Source organism: Vidua macroura, chromosome 17 (genome assembly GCF_024509145.1).
Source record: "Vidua macroura isolate BioBank_ID:100142 chromosome 17, ASM2450914v1, whole genome shotgun sequence".
Lineage (NCBI taxonomy): Eukaryota > Metazoa > Chordata > Aves > Passeriformes > Viduidae > Vidua > Vidua macroura.
In genome coordinates, this window is record NC_071587.1 from 7,296,053 (window position 1) to 7,320,230 (window position 24,178).

Sequence of the window (24,178 nt, forward strand, 5' to 3'; positions counted from 1 at the left end):
CTCCTCCCCAGGACTGGGCTTGGGCTTGGGCCCAGCTGGGAGCTGGGAGAAGGGTGTGAGGCAGCTCCCACCTCTGTGTGGAGGCTTGAGGCCTCCCACTGATGACACCCTGGGGTAGTAAGGCTAAACAGACACAGCAGGCGCCTTGCTCTTCTTCCTGCCAAGACTTTATTTAATAAAGTCTTTTCTATTGTGTAAGTTTGATGGGAAGTTCCAGGCAAGAGCCCTGGACCCTGCCAGAAGCTTTCCCGTTCCCTTGCAAGGTGCCAGTATGTCCCAGCTAAAGTGTCAGCCACTCCAGGATCCCCTGCAGAGGGGGAGCAGCTTCTGCCAGCACCAGTGTGGGTGGTGGACCCCCTTGAGTCCTCAGCCCCACAAAACAGACTAACCACAGAGAAAGTGCATTCAGGAAGCAGCTCCAGGCATGGGCTGTGCTGCCCGTGGGACTGCAGTGCTGCTCCCCTGCCCCATTGCCACCCGTGGCATTTCCCTTGCTGTTCCCAGCTGCCACAGGCGTGTGAGCTCCCTCACAGCCCTTGCCCTCCCACCCACGTGAGCACAGGTGGCTCATTCCAGAGGTTCCTTGATCAGGCATTCCTTCAGGGAAGGCTGCTGCTGCAGGGGCAGCCCAGCTTCCCTCAGGTCCTGCAGCCGGGCCTCCGAGCGCCGCTTGTCCTTGCCCACCTTCCAGGCCAGGTGGACGTGGGCCTGCAGGAAGGGTCCCAGCAGTGGGTGGCTGCCCTGGGCCTCCAGCAGCTGCAGCGCCTGCTCGCAGCAGCCATGGGCCTCACTGAGCTGGTCCAGCTCCTGGTGGCAGACGGCCAGCCCGGCCAGTGTCAGCAGGAAGCGGCCGGAGCTGCAGACCCCCAGCCGGTCCTGCAGCCGGTAGGCATTGGCCCAGGTGGCCAGAGCCTCGCGGTACATGCCAGTGCAGGTCAGGCGCTGTGCGGCCTGCAGGTCCGGCAGGAAGAAGAACTCGAGGAACTCAGGGGAGCGGCGGATCTCATCGATGGAGTGCAGATGGGACAGGAACTGTTCGAAGGCTCGGCTCCGCTTGGCAATGGTCTCAGCGGTGAAGTTCCGGCGCAGTCTCTTCCTGGGGAAGGCAACGCTGGCCATGTCGCAGCTGAAGCGGCAGCGCAGGCGGCGGTTCAGCTGCTCAAAGTCCGAGTAGCGCCGGGCGATGGTGGCAGGGGCCTTGTCAAACTGGCCAGAGCGGATCAGGTAGATGGTGTAGAGCTGCGAGGGAGGCGGGTGTCAGGCAGTGCTGTGGGCACGTTGCTCTCGGCACAAGCACAGCGGGGTGTGCGGCCACAAAGGGGCTGGGGGGGTTTGCCCAAACAGAAGGGAGTGGACTGGGCTGCTGCAGCCGCAGCATCCATCAGCAATAGTTACCTGAGGCTCATCTGAGCCGCCAGCACCATCCGAGCAGCACAGGGAAAGAGAAAAAAATAAGCACCAGCCCCCTGGGATCCCTGCCCCGGGGAGAGCAGGACTCATACCCACCCTGTGCCCGCCCAGCCGCGCCGGGCTCACTCACCACGTACTTGGAAGAGCGCTCGCTGACCACGCTGGCGCTGGTGACCTCGAAGAGCAGCCGCTGCGGTGCCAGGCTGCCCCGCGACCTCCGCCACAGCTCCTGCAGCTGCCGGGTCAGCAGGCTGCCGCCGGGACGCTCCGCCGTAGAGACCCACTCTGTGCCGGGAGAGGGGTGTCAGTGCCTCCCGTGGGGACAGGGCTCTGACATCTGTCGGGCTGCCGGACGCCACCGTCGCATAAGTGTCCCTGGAGTCACCCTAGTCCCCCCAGCTCACCGCCCCAGCACCTGCCTCCGTCCTCCGTGCCTGCTGCCGCCCCCGGCGCCTGCGGCGGCTCCTCCAGCTCCTCGCTAGCTCCGTCCCCCTCCTCCTCTCCCTCCTCGTCCTCGTGGCTGGTGAAGCTCAGGGTGCCGCTGAGGCGCGTCGACAGCCCCTCGGTGTCGTCCTCCAGCTCCGAGCTCTCTGGGCAGTCCTCGGCCTCGCCGCCGCCGCCGCCCGCCGGCTCCTCCCGGCCGCCCTCGCCCGCCAGCGCGTGCCGCAGCCGGTGCAGGATGCGGGCGGCCATCGCTGCCGGGGGGTCCGGGCCGGCACCGCGACACGGCGGGGCCGGGGGCTGCCCACCGCGGCACGGCCCCCTGCGGGGACAGCCCGGCCCCGGGACACCCTCCCGGTGCTGCCCCCGCCCCGGGCCGTTCGCGCTGCCCCGGGCCGGGCCGAGCCGAGCCGGGTGGTGCCGAGCGATGGCCGCTCCGCCACGGCTCGTCCCGGGATCCTCCCTGCGCGGCTCCGCCTCCGCCGGGAACCCGGATCGGGGCGGCGGAGCCGGCACCGCCCGGCACGGCCGGGATCGGGATCAGCGGTTGCGGCACCGTCCGGCACCATCGGGATCGGCTCTCCCGGCACTGCCCGGCACGGCCGAGAGCGGGATCGGTCCCTGCAGCACCGCCCGGGACTCTCGGATCAGGGTCAGGGCTCAGCCTGGCTCTGCCGCAGCTCCTGCCTAGGAACCGACCCCGCCCTTCTCCGTCTCGGCTCCTCTGTCCCCTGTCCGCGATGTCCTGGTCGGGCCGAGCCCCGGATATCTGCCCTGGGGCCACAGGAGCCCCACACTCCAGTGCTCGGCGCTGTGGTGTCCCAGGGTCCTGATACCCCAATACCCTGGCACCGCTGTGTCCTTACACGCAGGTTCACCAACACCCTTGTATCCTGCTACCCCAGACTCAGGCTCCTGATCCCACTGGGATGTCCCCTGGGCCACCTTGGCACCCTGCCACCCTGGCCTCAGTCGGCCTCACCATGCGCCCCATGGCCAGGCTGCACCTCTGGCACTTGCCTGGCCTTTTTTAGAGCCTGCCCACTCACTCCTCACTGCTTCCTTGGGAATGTCTATAAATATCGAGGAACCAGCCCAGCTGCTGCCATCGCTCTGTCCATCGCTTGCTCACTGTGCCCTGTTCCAGCACCCGGCACCCCACCCGGACTCAGATGGGACCCCTGAGCTTCCCTGAGCAGGGTGGGATGCACTAGGGGCTGGACTTGTTCCCAGTTCCTACCTGGTGAATGGGGGTTCTAGCAAAACCAGGAGCCAGGAAACCCCTGGGCATCCCTGGCACTGGGACCTTATGGGACAGAGATCTGTCACCCTGACCCCACTGCAGCCCTGAGACTCCAAGCCCCACATGGGCCACTTGGCCAGTGCGTCCCCAGAGCCACCAGCCCCAGCCGGTCCTGGCAGCAGTGGCTGGCACGGGCTGTGAGTGTGAGGACTGAGCCTTCGAGGAGGCACCGGGCATAATTCCCACTCCTCAGAAGCACGAAAAGATGGAGCTATTTCCGGAAACAGGTGCCAACAACACTGGGGACCCCAAACCATGGGGCTCATGCTCCAAATCTCTCCAGGGACTTCATGCCCCAGGCCCCACTGGGGACCCCTTCCTTATCTGGGGTGGGGGGCTGCAGCACTGCTGTGCCTGGGCCTCCTGGAGCAGAAAATGGGGGTGCAGAGGAGGACGCTGTGCTGGGGAAAAGAAGCTTGGTATTGGGAGCTTGGGCCAGGAAGGGCTGCATATTCAGAGGCCAGTGGGTGATAGTCCATGCCCCTTGAGCAGGGGGGACCCTGTCCCCCTTACCCTGGTGATGCTGACGCCTCCAGGGCTATTTTTAACCCCCTCATTGCTGAGTTGCCTTGGATGGGGTTTTGGGGGTGGGCAGAGCTGCGCTTCTGCCACAGTTTTGATCTCCCTCCTGAAGGGCTTGAATTTCCATCCCAGCCTCATCCCCACGTTAATCCCAGCCCTTGGCCAATAAAGCTTTGGCTAAATTAGGTAAAGGCACCAGTTGCCAGTGAGAGGGGCTGGATGCTGCTAGAGCGCTGATAGGCTGAGGGGGCCAGGGGGCAGTAGCTGGAGGCACATCCCACAGAGGAGACACTACAAATTGGGGTGCCAGGGGCACCGCGAAGCTTCTGGGAGTTCCTGCTGCAGGAGCTGGTGATTCTCTGGGGGTGGGAAGCACGATAAATTCCCAAGATGGTAAGCGTTCCTGTGTGCTGTGTGCCATGTGCTGTGTGCCAGGACAAGACCTGACTGGGCAGGAGGCACCAGGGGGGTCTGGGCTGTGGATGTGCCTCTGCAGAAGGCAGCGGGGATATGGTCCCCAGTGCTGGGCTGACCATGGCAGCGAGGACAGGGAAGCATTGGGGTGGTGCAGGGTCCCCGCAGGACAGATCTGAGGGTGAGTGTGTGGCTGCTGAGGGGGTGCAGGTGCCTGCGGACACCATCTCAGCCCTGTTTGGAGCTCAGGGCTGCACAGAGGCAGGGGTAGCAGGGGGTGGCTGAAAGCCGAGTGCTGGGTCATGCGACACAGTGTTGCTGCTGGCTCCATGGCCAGCCTGCGAGTTTCGAGGAGAAACTCGATCGGGGTTGACAGGTGCCACGGCTGTAGCCCCAGCGATCCCTACAAGGGGAGCTGAGGAGATCCCAAAAATAGCACTGCATGCCCAGGATGCCAAGGCTGTACACAGGGACCAGGACTCCAGCACAATGGAGCCCCCCAGATAATGGGAGACTTGGGCAGGCAGCTCCCTGCAGCCCTCCATGTTCATGGACCAGCAAGGCATCAGAACTGTAGGGATTGCTGGTGTCTGTGACTCATGCCAGCACAGGATCATCCTGCAGCAGGGCAGAGGCTCTTTCCACAGCCAAGCACTGTTGGGCCACACTGTATGAGGGGTCTCTGGCCTGATATGGGTGACCCCTCTCCCTTGCCTTGCAGACGGACCAGCAGGCAGAAGCCCGTGCCTTCCTCAGCGAGGAGATGATTGCGGGTGAGTGTAGGGATGATAGGGACAGGGGCTAGACATGGCCATGGTGCAGGGCCTGGCTCTGCCCCACTGCTCAGAGACCTGACCTGTCTCTCTACAGAGTTCAAAGCCGCCTTTGACATGTTTGATGCTGATGGCGGTGGAGACATCAGCACCAAGGAGCTGGGGACGGTGATGAGAATGCTGGGTCAGAACCCCACCAAAGAGGAGTTGGATGCCATCATTGAGGAGGTGGATGAGGACGGTGAGCAGCCCTTGGTGGCTGGTGGCAGCAGTGGGTACTGGACCCTGGGCAGGCAGCCTGACCCACACTTGACTTCCTCCCCACAGGCAGCGGCACCATCGACTTTGAGGAGTTCCTGGTCATGATGGTGCGCCAGATGAAAGAGGACGCCAAAGGCAAGTCTGAGGAGGAGTTGGCCAACTGCTTCCGCATCTTTGACCGGTGAGTGTGGGGGCAAAGTGGCCCATCCTGGCTGTGGGGGCAAGCAAGGTCTCATCCCTCCCTCACCCTCCTGCAGGAATGCGGATGGGTTCATTGACATTGAGGAGCTGGGTGAGATCCTGAGAGCCACCGGGGAGCCTGTCACTGATGAGGACATAGAGGACATGATGAAGGACTCAGACAAGAACAATGACGGTCGCATCGACTTTGATGGTGAGCAATGGCCCCAGACAAGCACCCATGTTGTGCATCCAGGCAGGGCCATGGGCTGAGGCTGCTGCTCTCTTGCAGAGTTCCTGAAGATGATGGAAGGTGTGCAGTAAGGGACCAGACATTCCTCAGGCCAGCTGCTGCACCCAGCCCTGCTCCCCTGCTGTCCAGGGAGCAGCAGCTCCACAGCATCTGGCCTTCAGTACTGGCTGGGACCTCACTCCGTGCCAGGGTCCTGGTTTCATCTCACCACCGGCGGCTGAGCTTTTCCTCCCATCTGTCACCTGTGGCTTTGATTCGAGCCTCAATTAAAGAGGAAAGGCTTGAGCTGCTGGTGCAAGATTTCACTGAGGGTGCATGGGGAGGGGGCTGTGGCAGTGTGCCCCTGCTCTGCTCCCCAGGGAGGGAACATGGGCAGGCTCACGCCACAGGGCAATGCTGCAGGGGCAGCCCAGAGTTGTGGTTCCCACGGCCTTTTGGGCAGGCGCCAGTGCTGAGCTCAGAGTTTCCGTGCAGAGCGGCTCGTTCACACGCCAGAGGGTGGCCCTGGCCCCGAGGGGCCTGCTCCAGGGCAGGGCTGTGGGACCACAGGGGTTCTAGAGAGCCACCACACTGGGACCCACATCTCCCACCCAGAGGACCTGGCTATAAGGTGGAAGGGCAGGAGCAGCCCCCTCCCTACAGGGGAAAGGTGACAATTGTCTCTGTGTCCCTCTGCAAAAAAGGCTGTGCTAGCCTGCTGGCAATCACAGCTCCCTAGGGACCAGCTGGGGTGGAGCACAGCACGGGGGATGAGGCGGGGTACAGTCCCCAGCCAGGGTGGGTGGGACCACCGAACCAAACGCAGCTCAGAGCTGCTCACGTACCCGCAGCACAGCGCTGTGGCACAGAGCGGCCGAGCCCCCCTGGAGAGCCAGTGGCCGTTTCCACGGGGCGTAATGGCACCAGGCAGGAGGGATGCGTGCCGTGGGCGGGGGGCAGTGGGAACATGCGCCACAGCCCAGGTTGCCCTCTGCAAGGCCACGGCCGGACACCGGCAGCTGGTGCTGCAGCTCGGGGGGAGCGGTGACAGCCCTCGGCTGCGTGAGGAGCGACGCAGGAGGAGCGCAGAGGCCCGTGAGCTCAGCATGGGTAAGGAGGGAACTGCTGCACCGGGCAGCAGCCACAGGGAACCTCTGCACCCACACAGGGGCCAAGGAGGGGCTCCAGGGCCGCCCCAGCTCCCACGCCTATCCCACAGGGCTGCGGCGGATGCTGCTAGCGGGGCTGCGGCAGGGACCGGCGAGCCCTGTGGAGAGGCAGGAGCTGGAGCGGCTGTGGGTGCTCTTCCTCTCTGCCCTGGAGCTTTTCCTGCAGGACCTGTACAGAGCCCAGCACCTCTGCCAGCTCTTCTCCATGCAAGGGGGTGGTGTTGCCCCACTGCGCACTGGGCTGGGGGCTGCCCAGCCGGCGAGGAGGGGGTCCCACGCAGCCCCCGACTGCCCAGTGCTTGGAGGAGGAGATCGAGCAGGTGAGGGCCACGCTGGCAGAGATGGAGAGCGGAGCCAACATTCCACCATGGACAGTGGAAGCCACAGAGACCACACAGCCAGCAGAGACAAGCGGCACCACAGAGAGAGTGCCCTGGGGAGGCCCCTGTGCTGGGCACTGCTGTGGGGTGCTGTGAGCTGGGGGGGCAGGAGATAGCAGCAGAGGTGACACCCCTGTCACAGAGCAGGAGGCAGAGGTACCCCTACAGTCCTCAACCCCTGCCTTTGCAGGTGATGGTGGGGGCTGCTCCCACCGTGTAGATGGAATGGAATCACTCCAGGCCCCCAAATATTGAAAAAGCTTCCATTGCCCCACAGGGGTCAGTATCCTTTCCACCCTTCCTGCCCACACTTGCAGAGGGGCCCTTTGGGCACTCAGCGTGTGCTAGAGCTGCCACAGAATCCCCTGCAGAAGTTATAAACCTGCATTTATTTATACATTAACCGTGGCTCGGACTGCGACATTAATTTAAAAACAGCCTATGATACAGAACGCGGGGGATGGCCGGGAGGGAAGGGGTGTGTTGAGGGGTGGTGGTGACGGTCAGGTCTCCTGGCTCTTGGTCTGCTTGTTGTACGTCTCCCGCACGTACTTCTTGTAGGCTGAGGAGAAAGGGGGAACATGACACCAAGAGTCCTGAGGCAGTGGCCAGGGTAGCTGTGGGGCCAGACAGGCACTGGGGGCTGTGCTGCTGCCCATCCACTGGGGAAGGGGCAGGAGGGTTCTGCTTCAGGCACTCACCGACTTGGTTCTTCCAGAGCTCGGCGGCATGTGTGTTCAGAGGGCTCTCGATATTTGGCTCTGGAAACAGTGGCTGGGTTAGCTGGTGACCTGGACACCTTTGAGCCCTGATCTGGGTTGGACAGCCCCACCACCACCACCCTCTCTTCCTCCAGCACCCCACAGCAGTTTGTCCACGAGACCCACCTGCCAGCAGGCTCTGTATGGAGAGCAGGATGGTGCGGACATCATACAGCGCTGACCACTTTTCCTTGAGGATGTCGAGGCAGATATTGCCCTGGGTGTCGACGTTGGGGTGGTAGCAGGGGGTCAGGAACCGCACGGTGGGTGCTGTGTAGGGATACCCGCTGGGGAACTCCAGCGACAGCTTGAACCGCAGCTCCTCGTAGGCCTGGGGGTGGGAGTCGAGGGGGACAGGAGTCAGGGGGGGCCGTAGCCCCAGAGATGTGGGAAAGCCTCGGGGAAAAAGAGGTACAAGGGCAATGGAGGGCTAGGATCACCCTCAGCTGAAGGAAGGAAGGTGGGGCAGGGTCAGGGCCACCCCAGACCGGGATCTCGCCTCTCACCGTCCCGGCGGCGCCGTCAATGGTCCCGATCCACTTGAAGAGGTTGTCGGACTCGGGGAAGGCAGAAATGCCTTTGTCACCGGACATCTGCGGGGGCAGCGCGTCAGGGCGGCCCGGGATACCCGGAGACACCCCCCCCCAACCCTGTTCAGCCCCAGGTGTCTTTGGGATCCCCAATCCCCGACTCGCCCCCGGAGCCCCACTCACCATCAACGCCATCAGTTCTTGCTGCAGCCTGCGGAGAAAGCGCACGTTACCGGCCGGCTCACCGGGGCAGCCCCCGCCCTCAGCCCCGGCCCCGGTTCCGCTCACCTCTTCCCCACCGCGCCGCGGGCCGCCGTGGCCCCGGTCTCAGCCGCTTTGTGGGCGGCTGCGCTGGACACGGCGGCGGGGTCGGCGTTCTGTGAGGCCATAGCGGCTCCCGGGGCACGGACCAGCACACGGGCACCGGCCGCCACTGCCGGCGGGTCACGGGCTGGACGCGGCTCCCGCTCCCTGGCGGCGCCGCACCGGGCTCCGCTGGCTCTTTCCCTCCCTCCCGCAGTCCCGCTCGGGGCAGGACTCGGGCCCCTCTGCGGCTCTGCCGGTGCCGAGCGGCGGTCAGGGCTCCCCTAGCGGTGCTTGGGGCTCTCCCGTGCGGCGGCGGCCCGATCCCAACCCCGTTCCAGACGTTCTCCGACTCAGGAGCGGCTGGGTCCCAACCCGTCTCCGGTGCAGGAGCGCTCGGTCGCAGCCCCGATCCCGGACTCTCTCCGGTACGCTCGCCCCGCCTGCTCCCGCGCCCCGTTTGAATATCTCCACGTGCGCCCCCCCGCCAATCAGCGCGCAGCCCCGTTCGAGCCGGCCAATCACCGCCCGCCGAGGATGCAGCTCCCACGGTAACGGCCAGCGGCCGCTGATTGACCGCCGGGCAGTGACGCTGCGCGCTGTGATTGGTCGCTGCCCCGCGGGGGCGGCACCGCGGGTCCCGCCCCGGTGCCCGGGCCCCAGGAAGCGGCGAGGTGGGAACGAAGCGGCTTTATTGGGGGCATCAGGGTTCGGGGGGGGCCTCGGGGGGCGGCACGTCCCCCCCGCGGCGAAGCGTCTCCATGTGCTTCTGCATCTTCTCAGTCATCCACGCTGGTGGGATGAAGGGCTTCAGCTCTTCTAGCCGTAGATCAACAGAGTCCCTGCGGAGGAAGGAGGGTGAGATGGAGGGACTCCAGCACCCGCTGCTGACCCACCATGGCCCCTGGCACACATCAGTACCAAGCCCAGACCCACCAAACCCACCATGGATCTCAATCAGCACTGAGCCCAAACCTACCATGGACCCCCAGCCAACACCAAGTCCAAACCCTAGTTGCCCAACACAGCCCCGCAGGAACCAATCCCCAACCACAACCGAGCCCCCCAACCACCATGCAGAGTCCCTCCAGCACGGGATGCCCCTGCAATGTAGCACTGAGGCAGGACATGCTGGGGGTCCTCCAAGAAGCAGCCCCAGGCCCAGCAGCACTTTCAGAGTTTCTGCTTTGGTCCTCACCTGTAATCCTCACTGGCGGCCAAATCCCGAATGTCCTCTTCGATGAGGAGGTAGGCCTGTGGCACAAGGCAGGGGACACCTCAGGGTGCCTGCGAGGGGCAGCCAGGGCAGGGCCACACCCCCAAAGCCACCACTGTCCCCGTGGGAGCCAGCTGCGCCTCCTGGCCCCTGTGGGCAGGGGACGGACCTTGGCAGCGCCGTGTCCCCGCGCCCTGCCTATCCTCCTGCCACCGCCGCCTGGCCCTGCGGCGGGCCCTGCGCCCGGCCGTACTCACCATCTTGCCCCCAATGGCCCTCATGTGCTGCTGCTCTGTCAGCCAGTGCTTATCCTGCGGGTCGGCTGCGTACTGCAATAAAGCAGCAAGGACCGAGCTGAGAACGGGCGACAGACCCTCCCCTGAACGCTCCCTCCTGCGGGACGCTGCACCCCGCTCTGCTCTGCCCCCGCTCCGCCTGCCCTGCTCCAGCCTCAGCCCTGGCTCTGCCAAACCTGCCGCCTTGGCAGGCACGCGACACCATTGGCCAGTGTTGTGTGCTAGCCAAACCTTGGGAACACGCTCTAAGACAACAAACGAGGGCATGGGGGAGGAAGTAAACAAGGGAGCTGAAGCACACCCTCCTAATTCCCATGGGAAACCATCTGGCTGTGGCACCTGACCTTAAAGAGGTGGGGATGCTTGATGTAGAGTCGCCCTCTTGTTCCTCCCATCCCGAGAGCTCTGCAACAGGAACATGAGGGGCGTTAGGCCTGTGGGGAGGGCAGCTGCGGTGGCACAGGGACACCCCTCTCCTCCCCAGGCCCTTCCTACTGCTTTTGAGGCAGAGAAGCGAAGTGACGGGAGGAGTGTCACGGGCTCCTGCCTGGGGACACCACCCTCCATCGACAGGGCCGTTCCTTACTTGTTTGCTCGAGATCCCAGCACAAAGGTTGTGGTTTCAGTCAGTCGGGATGGATCCCACTACAGAGCAATTGGAAAAGGGGCAACATTAGAAATGAAGTTGCTGCTGGCCATGCTCCACAAGTCTCGGCTCTCTGACAGGGAACCTTGGAGCTGCCTCCAGACTGGGAGGGAGGGAGCTGGCCAATGACCTCCAGCCTTCCGCAGGGGAGGGACGTGACATTCCATCTGGGCTGATCTAAGCAGTTTCCCTCGTGGGAAACACTTGTGGGATTCCCCTGGCTACTCCCGGTCTCCTCAGGCCTCCCTCAGCGGCACCACACCACAGGGCTACAGGCTAGGTGCCTGGGGAGACCAGCAAAGGCCTCCGGGCACTTCGCTTCCTTCTTGCTCCACCCCTGCCCAGGGCCCCATCAGGGCAGAGCACAGCCCGCGCTGTCCTGCGCTCCTGCAGCTGCAGGGCCCTGCTAGTGGGAGCAAAGGGGAGGAGAGAGGGAGCCCAGCAGTGTCGGACAGCTAATACCTTTGGTCCATCCCTTTTCACAGGCTCAGAGACTTTGAGCTTCCACCTGAGGGGAAGGAAAACACAAGTAAGAATGAGACCCAGTGGGATCAGCTTAGTCACCACCAGCAGCAGGGACTGAGCTCAAGCCCTTCCAAATCCACCATTTTTCACACCCTCCATTCCCCCACAGCACCCAGCTTTGGACCTTCAGCTTTGCTGCACATTCTCTCCTGGTTGCCCAGATCCCACCATCCCCTGTGTCTCACCACTCACTCTGGATGGTCCATCTGGTCCTTTTCACCCCTTTGGGCCTGTTTAAAATCCCTCCTTTTAAGGTCTTTGCCTCCTGAGGGGAACGCCTCAACCTAACCCTGCTTCTGCTCACACCCAGAAGAGCTCCCATCACCTCTCTGCAGGAGAGGAGTCTGTGGGGTTTCTGTGCTCCCCACAGGCAGCCTCGTTCCCCCTGCCCTCCCGAAACAGGAGCTCTAGCTCATGGTTTGTACTCACGCTGCCATGCCTGAGGCTCCGCGGTCATTTGACAGGCTCTGTCCTGGAGGCCGCCCCTTCCTCTGCATGGAAGAAACCCTTCTGTGACTCAGCTGTGCTGCCTCCCTCTCCCAGGGAAGCTGCTTCTTTTGTCACAGGCAAAAACACTGCCCGCACCAGAGTGAGTGCCTCCAACACTCAAACAAGCTGCCTGTGCACCTCCATGCACTCACACTGTGGGAATGGCCAGGAATGAGGGCCAGGCTTCCCAAAACATAAAATCTCTTGTGAGGAAAACCACCCTACCTTTTTTGGAATGGGGCTCCCTCGGCGGCTCAGCTCCTCATCCATCTGTCGGGCACGCTGGAAGAGGAAGGGCAGTGGGATGAGCAGGGCTCTTCTCCCTACCTGGCCAGGTGAACACTGACCCCAGCCCACCTCCGTGAGCAGCACTGAACTGCAGCAAGCAGCACCCACACCCGGGATTCTCCTTGCCCTCTATTCCCTTCCAGCCAAACATCGCCCACTCTGCCTCTGCGCTACTGCACTGGCAGCCAAGAAGAGCCAGAGAACAAAGTGATCCCAACTCTTCTTCTGCCAGCTCTCACAAGTCATTTAAACCTCTGTGTACAATCACCACAATTACCTTTGGCACTGCCTGCTCATGGGGCAACCTGGGAACCACCTTTTTGCCATCGGAGAACAACAGTTTGGCCTGCAGGAAGACAAAGAAGGTTCCATGGATTCTGGGCTCAGAGAAGGCCCCATAAGCAACACCCACCTCTACATATCTGCCGAAAAGCCCTGCAACAGCTTTGCTTTTGGAGTGCTACCAGGCCATGCTTCCACAGACAGCCAGATGCAAAAGCACAATCTGAACATGATAAATTCTGGCGAACTGGCACATAAGCAAGAAGTGAAAGGAAAAATCCTGCCCTACCCTGCCAGGACCCTCTGACGGGTGCTGGGGGCCAGTTTCTGTGGGACTCCAGCCGTGTGCCATGTTTCTTACAGCAGCACTAAGAAGAAGCAGCGTGAGCTGCCCAGCCCTGACTGCTCCCTTCTTCCCAGCGAGAATGAATCCCAACACAGCAGTCACACAAGGGCTGCGGATGTCCCCTCACAGTGACAGCAAAGCTGTTAAGAGGGACACATTCTAGCCAGGCTGCTTTGCTTGGCTGGGCACTCAAGAAACACCTCACCAGCACCCACCTGCTCCAGGCAGCTCCTACAGGTCTCTTGGATGAGCTGCTCTGGGTCCACCTCCTCCCCAACGTTATCGCGCACGTTGATTGCTGCTGTCTGGAAAAACTGCAGAGGAAAAGGCAGGGGAGGGTGACAGCCTGCGCAGGGTCAGCTCGGCTCCCACGGACAGGCACGATGGCCTCGGTGGCAGCCGAGCTGTCCCCATGCACCTGCTGCTGCCCACCTGTCCCCAGCGCCTACCTTCATGTACTTGTTGAAGATGCCCTGGATCTCCTCGTTGATGCTGGGCTGCAGCACAGCGCGCAGCAGGTCCATGGACACGCTGGGGTCCGTAAAGCTGCGGGTGGAGGGGTCAGGAGAGGGGCACGGAACCCCCTGCCCCGGCCCGGTCTAACCCGATCCTCCCTCTGCCCGGTGCTCATCCCGGTCCCGCAGTTCCACCCTCCTCCTCCATCCACCACGTGCCCTGGCCGCGCATCCCGGTCCCGCCCTACCTGGTGGTCATCTGGGAGCGCCGCCCGCGCCGCTGCACCTGCCGGTGCTTGATCATGATGTTCCAGGGGCTCTGCGGGACACACGCGTCAGCCTCGGCCCCGCCGCCGCCCGCTGCCCGCCCGGCCCGGCCCGGCCCCCTCCTCACCGTGCTGACCAGCTGCTCCTCGGCGTCGCCCGGGCCCTCCTCGCCCGGCGGCCCCGGCTGCTGCTCCGCATCGCGGGCGGCGCCCATGGCCCCGCTCCCGGCTGCGGCGCCAGCGACCGGATGCGCGGGGATCCCGCGTCTGCATCATCGGGCCCCGACGGATGTGACGGGTACGCGGCATGGGGAGGGACTGGGGCGGTGCCCGGTGTGCGCTCGGGGAGCCCGGGGCTCGCTCCGTGCCCGCCCGGACGGTGCCGCCGGAGCGCTGGCCGCAGCCCCCGGTGTCCCCGCCGACCCCCGCGGGGCTGAGCAGTGCCGGAGGGCGAGGCAGGGCATCCCAGTCCCTTAAACTCACCCTGTTCCACCCCGAGGAGGACCTGTCGCGGGCGGAGCTCGGCACACGTGGCCTCTGGCCCTGAGAGCCGAGTACCTGCAGCTGGAGTGTGAATGCCAGTCTTTCCATGATCTCTGTGTTTCCTCGTATAATTCCTCTTTCTGGAATCTCATTGCTTTTCTGAGGAAACACCCCAAACTAGCATTTCCTCATCTTGTTTAACGTGTGCAGAATAGTCAAAACAACTTTCCCGTCGTTTTCTAGAAATCTCACCCCATGCTGAGGTCAAAGAGAAGCTTTTCTGTTGAATCAGCCGGATAACAATTTGCATTGATAAACCTTTTACTATTTTGCTGGTAACATTCTCCCTCATTCCAAGATGATTCAGTGGGAGAAGCCAAGCACAGGGGATTTGCTGTGCAGAGCAGGCGTGTGTTCCATCTTCAAGTGCTGTCCCTGTCCTCTGTGCCAGTGGGGCAGCCCTGAGCCGTGCTGCGGGGGAAAGTGGGATCTCCTTCCCCCCAGCTTTGCCAGATGCTCAGTCTTGTTTCATTTGTGTTCAAGGGATGAGTGCATGTGGCACTTGGAGCCGTGATCTAATTGACAAGGTGGTGATCAGTCAAAGCTTGGATTTGATGATCTCAGAGGTCTTTTCCAACCTAAACCATTCTGTGGTTCTGTGACCAATGCTGTGGGGGCTGTGTTGGTGTCTCCAGAGGATGTTGTGCTGGTGTTTCTCAGCACCTGTCACTGCAGCCTGTGGCTGTGTCCCCTCAGTGTGACTCCTGCTGTAGCTGTCGGCTCTGCAGTGACCACACTGGGCTCCCATGGAAGCCTGGAGTGGCTGTGGGAGCAGAGGCTGCTGACTCATGGGCTCACATGGTGGAAGAAGCTCCTGCCTTTGTCCCCTTCCTGCTGCTTTGGCCAGGGCTGCACCCGAGGTAAGCTTTGGGCTGTTAGACAAACCCAGTGGTGGATGTGGGGCCAACCAAGTCATCATCAACATTGACATAACTTCATTATCACCAGCACTGGGCTGTTTGTGCACTTATTTTGATTGCTCCAAGTTGTCAGCAACAAGAACTAGACATTGCCCAGAGAAGAGGAAGAATAACTGTGGCTGTAGGAACGCCCAGGGAAGGGTGAGGAGAGTGATACTGTTAATCTTGTCCACCTTGGTGTACAAATGTCCCATGCATTTATTTGAATTAAGTGAGGCTGAGATCAGACCTTTGGAAAAGCTTTCCAATTAACAAGAAGACTTAAATCCTGAACAAATTCACAATGATGGAGAAAACACTTTTGCAGGGAGAGAGATATCTTTTCAAGAGTGTGTCAGGGATCACCTAAATCTGACTGATGTGGTGCCTTATTTGGGCCTCCTCCAGGCCCTGGTTTTTAATGATAATTTTTCCATGGATCTCTGTGGTAGGTGCATGTCTGCCAGACATGAACACCTGGTTCACAGCTGAGGTTACCCATATTCTTGCTTGATTCTCAGGGAGACTTTGGACAAGTCTCTCTGACCCTCAGTATCCTCAAGCGTTTATTTCATCAGAGCAATTTGCTTGTCAGACATTCTTCTCCATTTGCTCCCTGAATGTTATCCAGGATTATGGCCTGCTAAAACAGAAATATGCCAAAATTATGGTGTTGTTCCCAAAAGGAGGAACCACCAGGCAAGCACGAGGACAGCAGCCGTGCTGAGCTCTCCGTCGTGGCACTCCTGAGGTTGGAAGGAGCCCTGCCATCCCTCAGGTTGTTCCAGATGGTTTTCCAGGTGCGTGGAAGGGAGTCGGCGCTGCTGACAGCGGCTGGCCAGCGCTGCCTGCCCCGGGGTGCCCGGCTCGGCGGTGATTAACAGCCACAGAAACGCGCGATAAGCACCGGGCCGGCGGGTTCGGCCAGGCGGCGGCGAGGTGTGGAGCACCGGATCTCCGGTGGACATGGGTGGTTCGTGGAGGAATTGCATCCACCTTGAGTCACAGCAGGAGGAGAAGGATAAACCTGTACTTAAAGCATTTTTCTTGCTATGAGCCCTCTTCCCACACAGATTTGTGGAGATTTGTGCAGAGCTGTGCTCCTTCCCTTGCACTGGCCCTGCATTGCCTTGATGAGATGTTGATGGAAAGCTCTTTGAGCACGACTTTGCTTTTCCAGTGCTCCTGTCAAGTGCCAGCTTAGAGTTTTAGCAATAATATCAATCTCAAACCCATTAATTTCACTCACCCTGCAGCTGCAAATTTAAACTTTATCTATCATCCAGAAACTCCAACCCATTTGTGCTTGGTGCTGATGTGTCCTGGGCAGACCAGTCCTTAAGTTCTCCTACCCTATTCATTGCACATTTCTCTGTGTGTAATTCAGAAAGAAATAATTAAATAGAGAAGGAAAAAATTGGAAAATTAGATCCCAACTCACACTCCTGGGTGACTGGAGAATAACTTGGTGTAAATGGGTTAGCACTCACAGAATTGGATCTTAGTTAAGCTTAATCTGCTGTCTCAAACATATTAAATATGTCTTTACCCTAGGATCACATGCAGAGGAAAGGGGAGGCAGTGTAGCAGTGCGTCTAATTTTCATTTACTCTGACTGTGGGTCTCTGGTGAAGGCCAGCAGTTTGGCTGGCAGTTTGCAAACAGGTTCCTGTCTCTCCTCAGCTCGGGTGAGCTCTTTTGCTTGAAGTCCCAAGACCTTTTCCTCCAGAGAGGTCTATTTTAGTGCAGCAATGTTTCATTGGAGCAGATGTTCGCTTGGACAATAGCTAATCTGGTGTTTGTGCATGCAGTAACTGTGCACTCTCATTGCACATTCATGTGGTTATTGAATGCTTGTGTTTAAATTAATAGGGCTCTCATGCACGGACACTAAATCCTACAATTCATGTTCAGGAGTTCCCAAAAGCTGCATGGAGGCCTAGTTGATGGAGTCTGGTTGGCCTGGGGAAAAGACACACTGAGCTATGACTTTGCCCAGAGTGTGCTGGGCTGCGTGGCCTATCCTGGGAAAAGGGAGGTCCTGGGGAGGCCCCAAAGCAGGAGGACATGGGTCTGGGGGACAACATTAACTGTCTCAGGAGACTTTGAGCTCATTTGTGTGCCTAAACCTGGCAACTGACAGTAGGAACTCTGAAAGAGCTGGAGCACTCTGCTTGGGAATGGGGTGGTTCAGAGACAAGTGCTCAAATGAAGCCTTGAATATTTGACCTACAAAAATCTGCAAAGAATCTCCACGTGTGAAATAGGAGCCTTGAATAAAGGGCATTTTGCATGTGGAAGGAGGGAGCTCCCGGAGCTGCTGCCAGGTGCTCTTGCCCTGATCCTGTTCCATCCGGGATGGCAGGGCCAGGACAGGCTCCTGCCTGCAGCAGAGCCCAGCACTGGGGCAGAGCCTGGCGCTGGGGTCACTGCTGTGGATAAAGGTTATCGTGGGGAGTCCTGTTGAGACCAGCAGTGAAGAATATGCCTCTGTGCAGTCCTGGTTCTCCCTTCCATCCTTCAGTCCTTGTGTTGTCCTCCTTGGAGTGCAGCCAAGTCTGTATCCTGCTCTTGCCTTGGCTGTGGGTGGAGCTGGAGTGGCTCTTCGGTAAACAGAATTAAAGGCAAATGTGGGAGGTTCCTGAAGTCACCTGTGGCTCGCCTCCTCCCATTCCTGGACCCGGGCTGTCTGCTAGACCCTTTAAATTGCCACTTGGCACAGCCCCGGCCACAGACTTCGTCAGCATGGCACGAAGCATCCTCCTGCTGGGGCTCCTCACCCTGTGGGCACGGCTGCAGGCAGCACCCATTGCAGGCAAGTATGGGTGGGTGGGAAGAATATTTAAGAATGTTTTTTCCTTATTTTCATAGAATCACAGGTGTTTTGGAGGTGCTGGCAGGTGCCAGGTTGCTGCCTTGCGAGGGCCAGGGAAGCCGTGGGGTGAATGGGAGGGGGGATGAGCCTGGGCCATGTGGGGCTCACCGCAGTGCCACAGTGAACTGTGGCACAGTTCCATCTCTCCCTGAGTCCCCGGCGTACCTGGAGCCCATGTGGCTGCTGGCCCCAGGGCAGAGGTGCCCAGGAGAGCCCCTCAGGCAGCAGCCCCGCCATGACACTGCCGTGAGCTGGGAGGCACCAGCATGGTGAGTTGCCTCAGCCTTGAGGGCAGCAGGGGTCAGGCAGAGCCCTGAAAACCCACCAGGAAAAGCAGCAGAGGAGAAGACAGCACGGCATCGTGGTTAACTGGGCTGCTGGGTGGGAGCAGTGGATGGAAGGGCAGCATGCTAGGGCTGATGCTGCTGCTTTCTGCTCTCCTACAGAGTTCCATGGAGTAGCTCCAGCTGGGTGGCCACCACCAGGGCAGCTGGGACGCACCCTGAGCCTTGAGCCTGGGAAAAAGCCCAGCACAGTGCCTGACAGTGATGGTGGTGATGGTGACAATGACAACAACAGCTCCAATAGCAATGAAATGGGTGACTCCAATAGCCATGAAACTGGTGAGTCCAATAGCAGTGAAACTGGTGATGATGGCAACAAAGCCAATGACTGTGATGGTGATGATGGTAACAGAAATCAGCTTTGTGATTGCAATCATCATGATCATGGTGACAACGACAGTGATGATGGTGATAATGGTGTCAAGAGTGACCATTCTAATAGCAATGAAGATGGTGATGATGGTGATAAAAATGACCTTTCCAATGGCAAGGACAATGACAATGCTAATGGTGACAATGACAGTGGTGATGGTGATGATGGTGTCAACGGTGACAATTCCAATAGCAATGAAGATGGTGATGATGGTGTTAAAAATGACCTTTCTGATGGCAAGGACAATGACAGTGATGATGGTGATGATGACAGTGATGATGGTGATGATGACAGTGATGATGGTGATGATGGCAATGGTGATGGTGATGATGGCAATGGTGATGGTGATGATGGCAATGATGATGGTGATGATCTCATCAGTGATGAAAATTCCAATAGCAATGATGATGGTGATGATCTCATCAGTGATGAAAATTCCAATAGCAATGAAGATGGTGATGATGGCATCGACAGTGACAGTTCCAATAGCAGTGAAGACGGTGACTCCAATGACAATGAATATGATCACTACAATAGCAATGAAAATGGTGCTGATTATGGGGGGTGGAGATTTTAGATTGTAAAGGTGTAATTGCCCTGGGATTTTCAGAGATTTTTGGGTTCCACTTTTGTGGCATCCAGCTCAGGCTACCAGATTTCATGCTTGATCTGTGCCAATAAATGTATCTAGTGAATATAAGAGCTTAGTGTCAAAAATTTCTTTAGCAGCTTGGCAACCCAAGTGAGGCACTTGTTCACTCGCCTGTTTTCTTCCAAGCACCAGATATCCAAATTTGCAGCAGTGGATGGTTTCACCCAGGAGCTCTGGAGTAAGGAAGGACTGAGTAGTGAGTGTCAAATCTCTAAAGGAGGTTCTAGTCTTGCCTTATGCAAGTTTGGGTTTTGTGGGTTTTGGGAAGGATGAGCAATGTACCTGGCATGAAGAAGAGGATGCCTTAGCCGAGGCACTGCAGAACTGGGAGAAGATATTTGGCGCTACTAAATGATCTCTAAAACTCACAGTGATATTATGCCAGGAGGAATGGCCATATATTACTTGACATGCTGGGGCAAAACCTGCAGAAGTGTGGCCCACGCAGGGGGTTTCAAAGAGACTGTTTTGATTTGCCTTCACCATAGATTACAGAATCAGTACACGGGGCAGATGGACTAATGATGTGTATGGGATAACTGAGCTTGGGAAAAGCAGCATCTCGGGAGTGGGGTTGGTACATGATATCCTGAGGTAAATTCTAGCCCAGACCTTGCTCCTCCCTCTGTGCCCACTGAAAAAGGTTTTCCACTGTCTGTTCCTGTTGCTTTGCTTTCTATGCTCACTGCTACTTCACCTGCAACTGCCCCAATCCAATCTGGACAAATTATGTGAGTACTGTTATCAATGGGCAGCCAACAATTATTTTAACTTATATCCATTGACCCTGGATACAGGAGATTTAGTGTTGTGGGCTACTAACATGCCAAGGCTGAGGGGAGATGCAGAGCAATGTGCTCCAATTATTTTCTTTCAAATTTGTGCTCCACATGATGAAAACTGGCAGGATTGAAAAGCTATGGGAGAAAAGCTAAAGGTAGCCAGGGACTTTATAAAAGATGAAAAGAGCAAAGAAGTTTTTTGTAAGATATTAGACACCTGCACAGAAGCTGCCTGTTAGGACAGGAAAAACTATAGCAGAGAGAAATAAGATCTGAGAGAGAAATAGAAGGTAGGAAAGAAGCTGTAATATTGTCTTTGAAAACTGAGAAGCATAAACAGGAAGAAAAGCTACAGGAAGAAAAGAAAAATAAATAAAAGTCAGAAGAAAAGATTGAAGTTATATTTATGTGGACTGCCTGTCCTCCGACATTGTATAGATTAGAAAACTAACTGCTATCCCCTGAAAAATGAAATTGGAAGCATTTAGGGCAGCCCTGACCATAGTGAACCCGGAGAAGATGGTTCTTTGTTTCCTTCAAATCTCCCTGAATATGAAACCAGACTCTTTGGAGAAACAGAAGAAACCAGTGGACCTTAGGATAGAGTGGGAAATTATACTCCAAACCTGTCCCATTTGATTTGATTTAGATGACTGATCTGCAAGAGCACTATGGCTGTAAGCCAGGCCAGACTGAAATCTGGCAATTGAAATCCTATTAAGGCAGACATAATAATGGTCCAGACATTCTGATGCTATTGGACAAAAATTAATACAATTTTTAACAGACACAGGAGCACAAGATTCAATTTTAACACAACGGAATGTTGTTGGGTGTTCAACCTGGTCAGCAAAGAGTTAAAATTACTGGAGTAAACAGAACAAGTGCCAAGAGCCAAACCACCCAGGTTAATTCATGGCCCCTGGGCAAGAAGCAGGTGTTGGCATGAAGTGTATGTCAGCCACTTGCTTTGCAGTTAGAGATCATAATGAAAACATTTGGGTTTTGATGTTCTGAAAGGCCAAACCTGGTGTCTGCTGTCGTGACTGTGGTGATCATGACTGTTGAAAATTTTCTATTATTTGAAAGTAGCTGAGTGCTTGTTTCATATCAGGAGCTGGACCTGATAGGTGCAAGCTGAACTTTACCTGAACCCTATTGGGTGTGTTGTGTAGGTAAAAGACAGAGAGTAGTGAAACCCAGGGCTGACAATCTGAACATTAATACTAGACTAGACAAAGCTGTAGCTTAAATGTTACTTAAAAATGAATAGCTGGAGTAGACAGCCCATAGATCATGGTGTATGAACTGAAACAACCATATTGTAACATGGACCACAGAACTGAGTGAAACCCCCACCAAAACTGACCTCAGAGGGTGTGAAAATGACCAGGTGGCAGCCACTTGGTAACAAAACAGTGAGGCAATGAAGAGTGAGAAGACCCCAGAGCCTAACAATACTCTTGATCTGGACTGTCAGTGAGGGATGGGGAGTTTACACTCTAAGGATATAATTGCCCAGAGATTTCTTTGGGGTCCTCCTTTTGAGGCTGCAGCTCAAGCTACCAGATTGCATGATTGATCTGTGCCAATAAATCTGTCTGATGGAGATGAGAGCCTGGTGTCAAATTTTTTAACACCAATGATGATGATGATGATGATGATGATGATGATGATGGTTACAGTGATTACACTTGTTGACTTATGCCAGAAAGTATACAAGGAATCTGTGAGGAGAGGAGAGCCCACAGTGTGTGGCTGCAGGGGCCTCTTCCTCTGCCTCACTCTACCAGGGCTGGTCCTGGGCACCAGTGGTGTTTTGGGCAGGACCTTCTCTTTCCCAATAAACCCCACACTGGCCACTGGCTGGGTGTGACAAGCTGTCCTTGGTCAGTGCCTGGCACGGCCAGATCATTGTGGCTGCCCCAGCCCCATCCCTGCACAGGGACCCTCTGCTGCTGCTCCTGCCCAGGGTGGGCTCAGCAGGACCCTCTACACAGCAAAATGCTTCTGTTCCCTGTGGGAGACCTCCAGAGACAGCCCCAGACACACTCCCACCCAGGACCCACAAAGCATCTCTGGACCAGAGGAAACCTCCCCATAGGGTGTGTGGCCCCAGCTCCCTGAGGCTCCCCAAGCATCCTCCAAAAGGGACCCCATCCCTCCCACAGGGACTGAAGGTCTCTCAGAAGCTGGTGGGGGCTCACCAACAGAGAAATGCAGCAGGAGCCAGGCATTGTTCATCACAGACTGGGTTTACTGGGGGGTGGGGGGCACAGACACCCCTATGGTAAGCACGGAGCTGAGGGTGCTGAGGTGGGATTGGGAGGTGGGGTGATTATCCAGCAGCGGATGGAGCCCTCCATGGCTGGCTGTCCAGCTGTCCAGCTGTTGTCTGGCTGTCTGGTGTCGGTTGGCTGCACAGACTGGGTCCTTGTTCCAGGTCCAGGTGGGGGCTAGGTGAATGCTGGGAAAGACAGGAGTCCGTGTTCAGGCACGACTGGGCACATCTGTCAACCCCACAGTGGGACCCTGGGGATGAGGGCTCCAGAGACCCCAGACAGCTCTCCCAGGGAGCTGTGGTGGGTTTGGTGGTCATTTCTGCAGCATGCAAAAATGTAGGGGAGATGGCACAGGTGGGATGCTGCACTCCCAGCCATGGTCACAGTGGTCTCTGTGCCCATGGCTGCAAATCCTCCTGCAGCACTGTTCCACTGGCTCGAGCATCCACCTATGCCCACCTGTGCCCACCCGTGCCCACCCGTGCCCACCCACACTCACCTGGGGAGACCAGCCGGGCCCAGAGGCAGCAGAGCCCCAGGAGCAGGAGAAGCGACAGCAGCCGCATGGCATGGATGGGCAGTGTGGGGGCTGCCTCTCTGGGCACAGGCAGGGGTTTAAATCCTCCTGGGGCAGAAGGTTGATGCCCATGACCTGGCCCATGCCCCAGCACCTGACAAGCTCCATCCGAGCGTGAACCCTCCCGTCCCCTCCCTCCTTTGGGCAGCTGGGCTGGACAAGCCTCGCGGGAGGCAGGAAGGTGCTGCTGCTTGGTGCTGGGCTCTGTGCAGCCCCAAGAGAGCCGCACTGTGCCACAAGACAAGAGCAGCCAGTGCAACTCTCGGCTGCAGGAGACAGGTACGGGACAGGGCCGGGGGATCCCGCTTGGGGATGGTCTGGTGAAACAGTGGAGGAGGCTCCCCGGGCTGGGCGCTGTGGAGCAGCCCGTGGTGCCCTGGCAGCTCTCCGGGCATTGTTCTGCCTCTGGGAACAATCACTGGTTCCCGAGGGACGTCCTGTGACCGGACACGGTCCACAGCCCCACGCTGCCACCAGCCCCTCAGCCCTGCCCAGCTGCTGCCCAGCTGGCCCAACACCTGGAGACCAGGAAAGGTCCAGGGCCACGGGGTCCTGCTGCTGGGGACAGGGGGTGGGGGCTCTGTGTGGGCACCAGGACTGCAAGGCTGGAGCAACGGGTCCCATGTCCTTGCCGCAGGCTGGGTGGGTGCTCAGATTCCCGTCACACGGTGCTCAAGCTGCCTCTGCCCCTTCATGGGATTGGCCGCACTGGGCACTGCAGAGTGTCGCAAGGACGCCACCGGAGCTGCCGGGGCTTTCCCTGACAGTCCCTTCCGGGAGTGCCTGTCCCTGGGAGAGGCAGGAGGGTTCACGCACTCTGCACGTGTATGAGTGTGTGTGCACACGTGGGAGCCAGGTGTGGACACGTGTGTGTGCAGTCCAGGCTCCCTGTGCTCCTGCTCAGCCCCTCGGCACCGCTCCTGGCCTGGCCAGGAACATCATCCCCGTGGCACAGCGCCGCCTCTGTCTCTGTCCCTGCTGGGTGCCGCATTCCTGGGAGGTGCCGCATTCCTGGGTGTTCCCTGGGTACCCCGGTCACTGCTTTCCCATAGAGGAGGTCTGGCTGGTGGCTCTGCCCTCATGGCTGCACCCATTGCTTGCCCTGCGGGTCCCTGGTGTCAGGGCAGGACAAGGGGGTACGACACAGGTCCTCCTCTGTGAGTGGTTTTCTGTCATGTGAAACCTCAACATCTACCTGGGAGCAGCCCCCTCTCATCGCTGGGACCGTCCCTGCATCCACCGTGGTGTTGTCCCAGCCTGGCCATGCTGTTACTGCCGGTGCAGCGACAGGCGGGGCTGCTCTGGAAGACGCCATCAGTTCGTCCAGTGATCACCCGGCCGCTGCGATTCCCCGGGGAGACAG

At 58.4% G+C, this 24,178-nt stretch overlaps 5 protein-coding genes across 9 annotated transcripts; 2 read left to right on the forward strand and 3 right to left on the reverse strand.

The window, feature by feature from the left end:
• Positions 1–149: 149 nt before the first annotated feature.
• Positions 150–2,190, reverse strand: SNX21 (sorting nexin family member 21). 3 transcript variants are annotated; one of them, XM_053993164.1, is made up of 4 exons: positions 1,826–2,190; positions 1,541–1,695; positions 1,396–1,406; positions 150–1,239 (listed from the first exon to the last, which is right to left on the reverse strand). In XM_053993164.1, the coding sequence occupies exons 1-4, from the start codon at positions 2,101–2,103 to the stop codon at positions 568–570; spliced, it is 1,116 nt and encodes a 371-aa protein (XP_053849139.1). In that variant the 5' UTR covers positions 2,104–2,190; the 3' UTR covers positions 150–567. The 3 variants fall into 3 exon arrangements, with proteins under 3 accessions (XP_053849139.1, XP_053849140.1, XP_053849141.1); XM_053993165.1 differs by lacking the exon at positions 1,396–1,406 and having other exon boundaries at positions 1,830–2,190; XM_053993166.1 differs by lacking the exon at positions 1,396–1,406 and having other exon boundaries at positions 1,548–1,695.
• On the forward strand, positions 2,179–5,842 carry TNNC2 (troponin C2, fast skeletal type). 2 transcript variants are annotated; one of them, XM_053993169.1, is made up of 6 exons: positions 2,179–2,503; positions 4,812–4,863; positions 4,961–5,104; positions 5,191–5,305; positions 5,382–5,518; positions 5,597–5,842. In XM_053993169.1, exons 1-6 carry the CDS (start codon positions 2,279–2,281, stop codon positions 5,626–5,628), a joined length of 705 nt encoding a protein of 234 aa, XP_053849144.1. In that variant the 5' UTR covers positions 2,179–2,278; the 3' UTR covers positions 5,629–5,842. The 2 variants fall into 2 exon arrangements, with proteins under 2 accessions (XP_053849144.1, XP_053849145.1); XM_053993170.1 differs by lacking the exon at positions 2,179–2,503 and adding an exon at positions 3,645–4,069.
• Positions 5,843–6,453: 611 nt separating this feature from the next.
• On the forward strand, positions 6,454–7,396 carry LOC128815841 (regulator of G-protein signaling 9-binding protein-like). The gene is given in 3 exon segments (XM_053992900.1): positions 6,454–6,646; positions 6,756–6,942; positions 6,944–7,396. Coding segments are annotated over 3 exon segments (618 nt in total). The 3' UTR covers positions 7,182–7,396.
• A 59-nt stretch (positions 7,397–7,455) lies between these two features.
• On the reverse strand, positions 7,456–9,126 carry UBE2C (ubiquitin conjugating enzyme E2 C). Its single transcript, XM_053992901.1, has 6 exons — positions 8,665–9,126; positions 8,560–8,587; positions 8,353–8,439; positions 7,973–8,177; positions 7,787–7,846; positions 7,456–7,647 (listed from the first exon to the last, which is right to left on the reverse strand). The coding sequence occupies exons 1-6, from the start codon at positions 8,763–8,765 to the stop codon at positions 7,589–7,591; spliced, it is 540 nt and encodes a 179-aa protein (XP_053848876.1). The 5' UTR covers positions 8,766–9,126; the 3' UTR covers positions 7,456–7,588.
• Positions 9,127–9,354: 228 nt separating this feature from the next.
• DNTTIP1 (deoxynucleotidyltransferase terminal interacting protein 1) lies at positions 9,355–13,759 on the reverse strand. 2 transcript variants are annotated; one of them, XM_053992866.1, is made up of 13 exons: positions 13,617–13,759; positions 13,471–13,541; positions 13,217–13,313; positions 12,983–13,081; positions 12,417–12,485; positions 12,077–12,133; positions 11,792–11,853; positions 11,300–11,345; positions 10,778–10,836; positions 10,536–10,596; positions 10,153–10,224; positions 9,878–9,933; positions 9,355–9,521 (listed from the first exon to the last, which is right to left on the reverse strand). In XM_053992866.1, the coding sequence occupies exons 1-13, from the start codon at positions 13,701–13,703 to the stop codon at positions 9,383–9,385; spliced, it is 975 nt and encodes a 324-aa protein (XP_053848841.1). In that variant the 5' UTR covers positions 13,704–13,759; the 3' UTR covers positions 9,355–9,382. The 2 variants fall into 2 exon arrangements, with proteins under 2 accessions (XP_053848841.1, XP_053848842.1); XM_053992867.1 differs by lacking the exon at positions 10,153–10,224.
• Between the last annotated feature and the right edge of the window lie 10,419 nt (positions 13,760–24,178).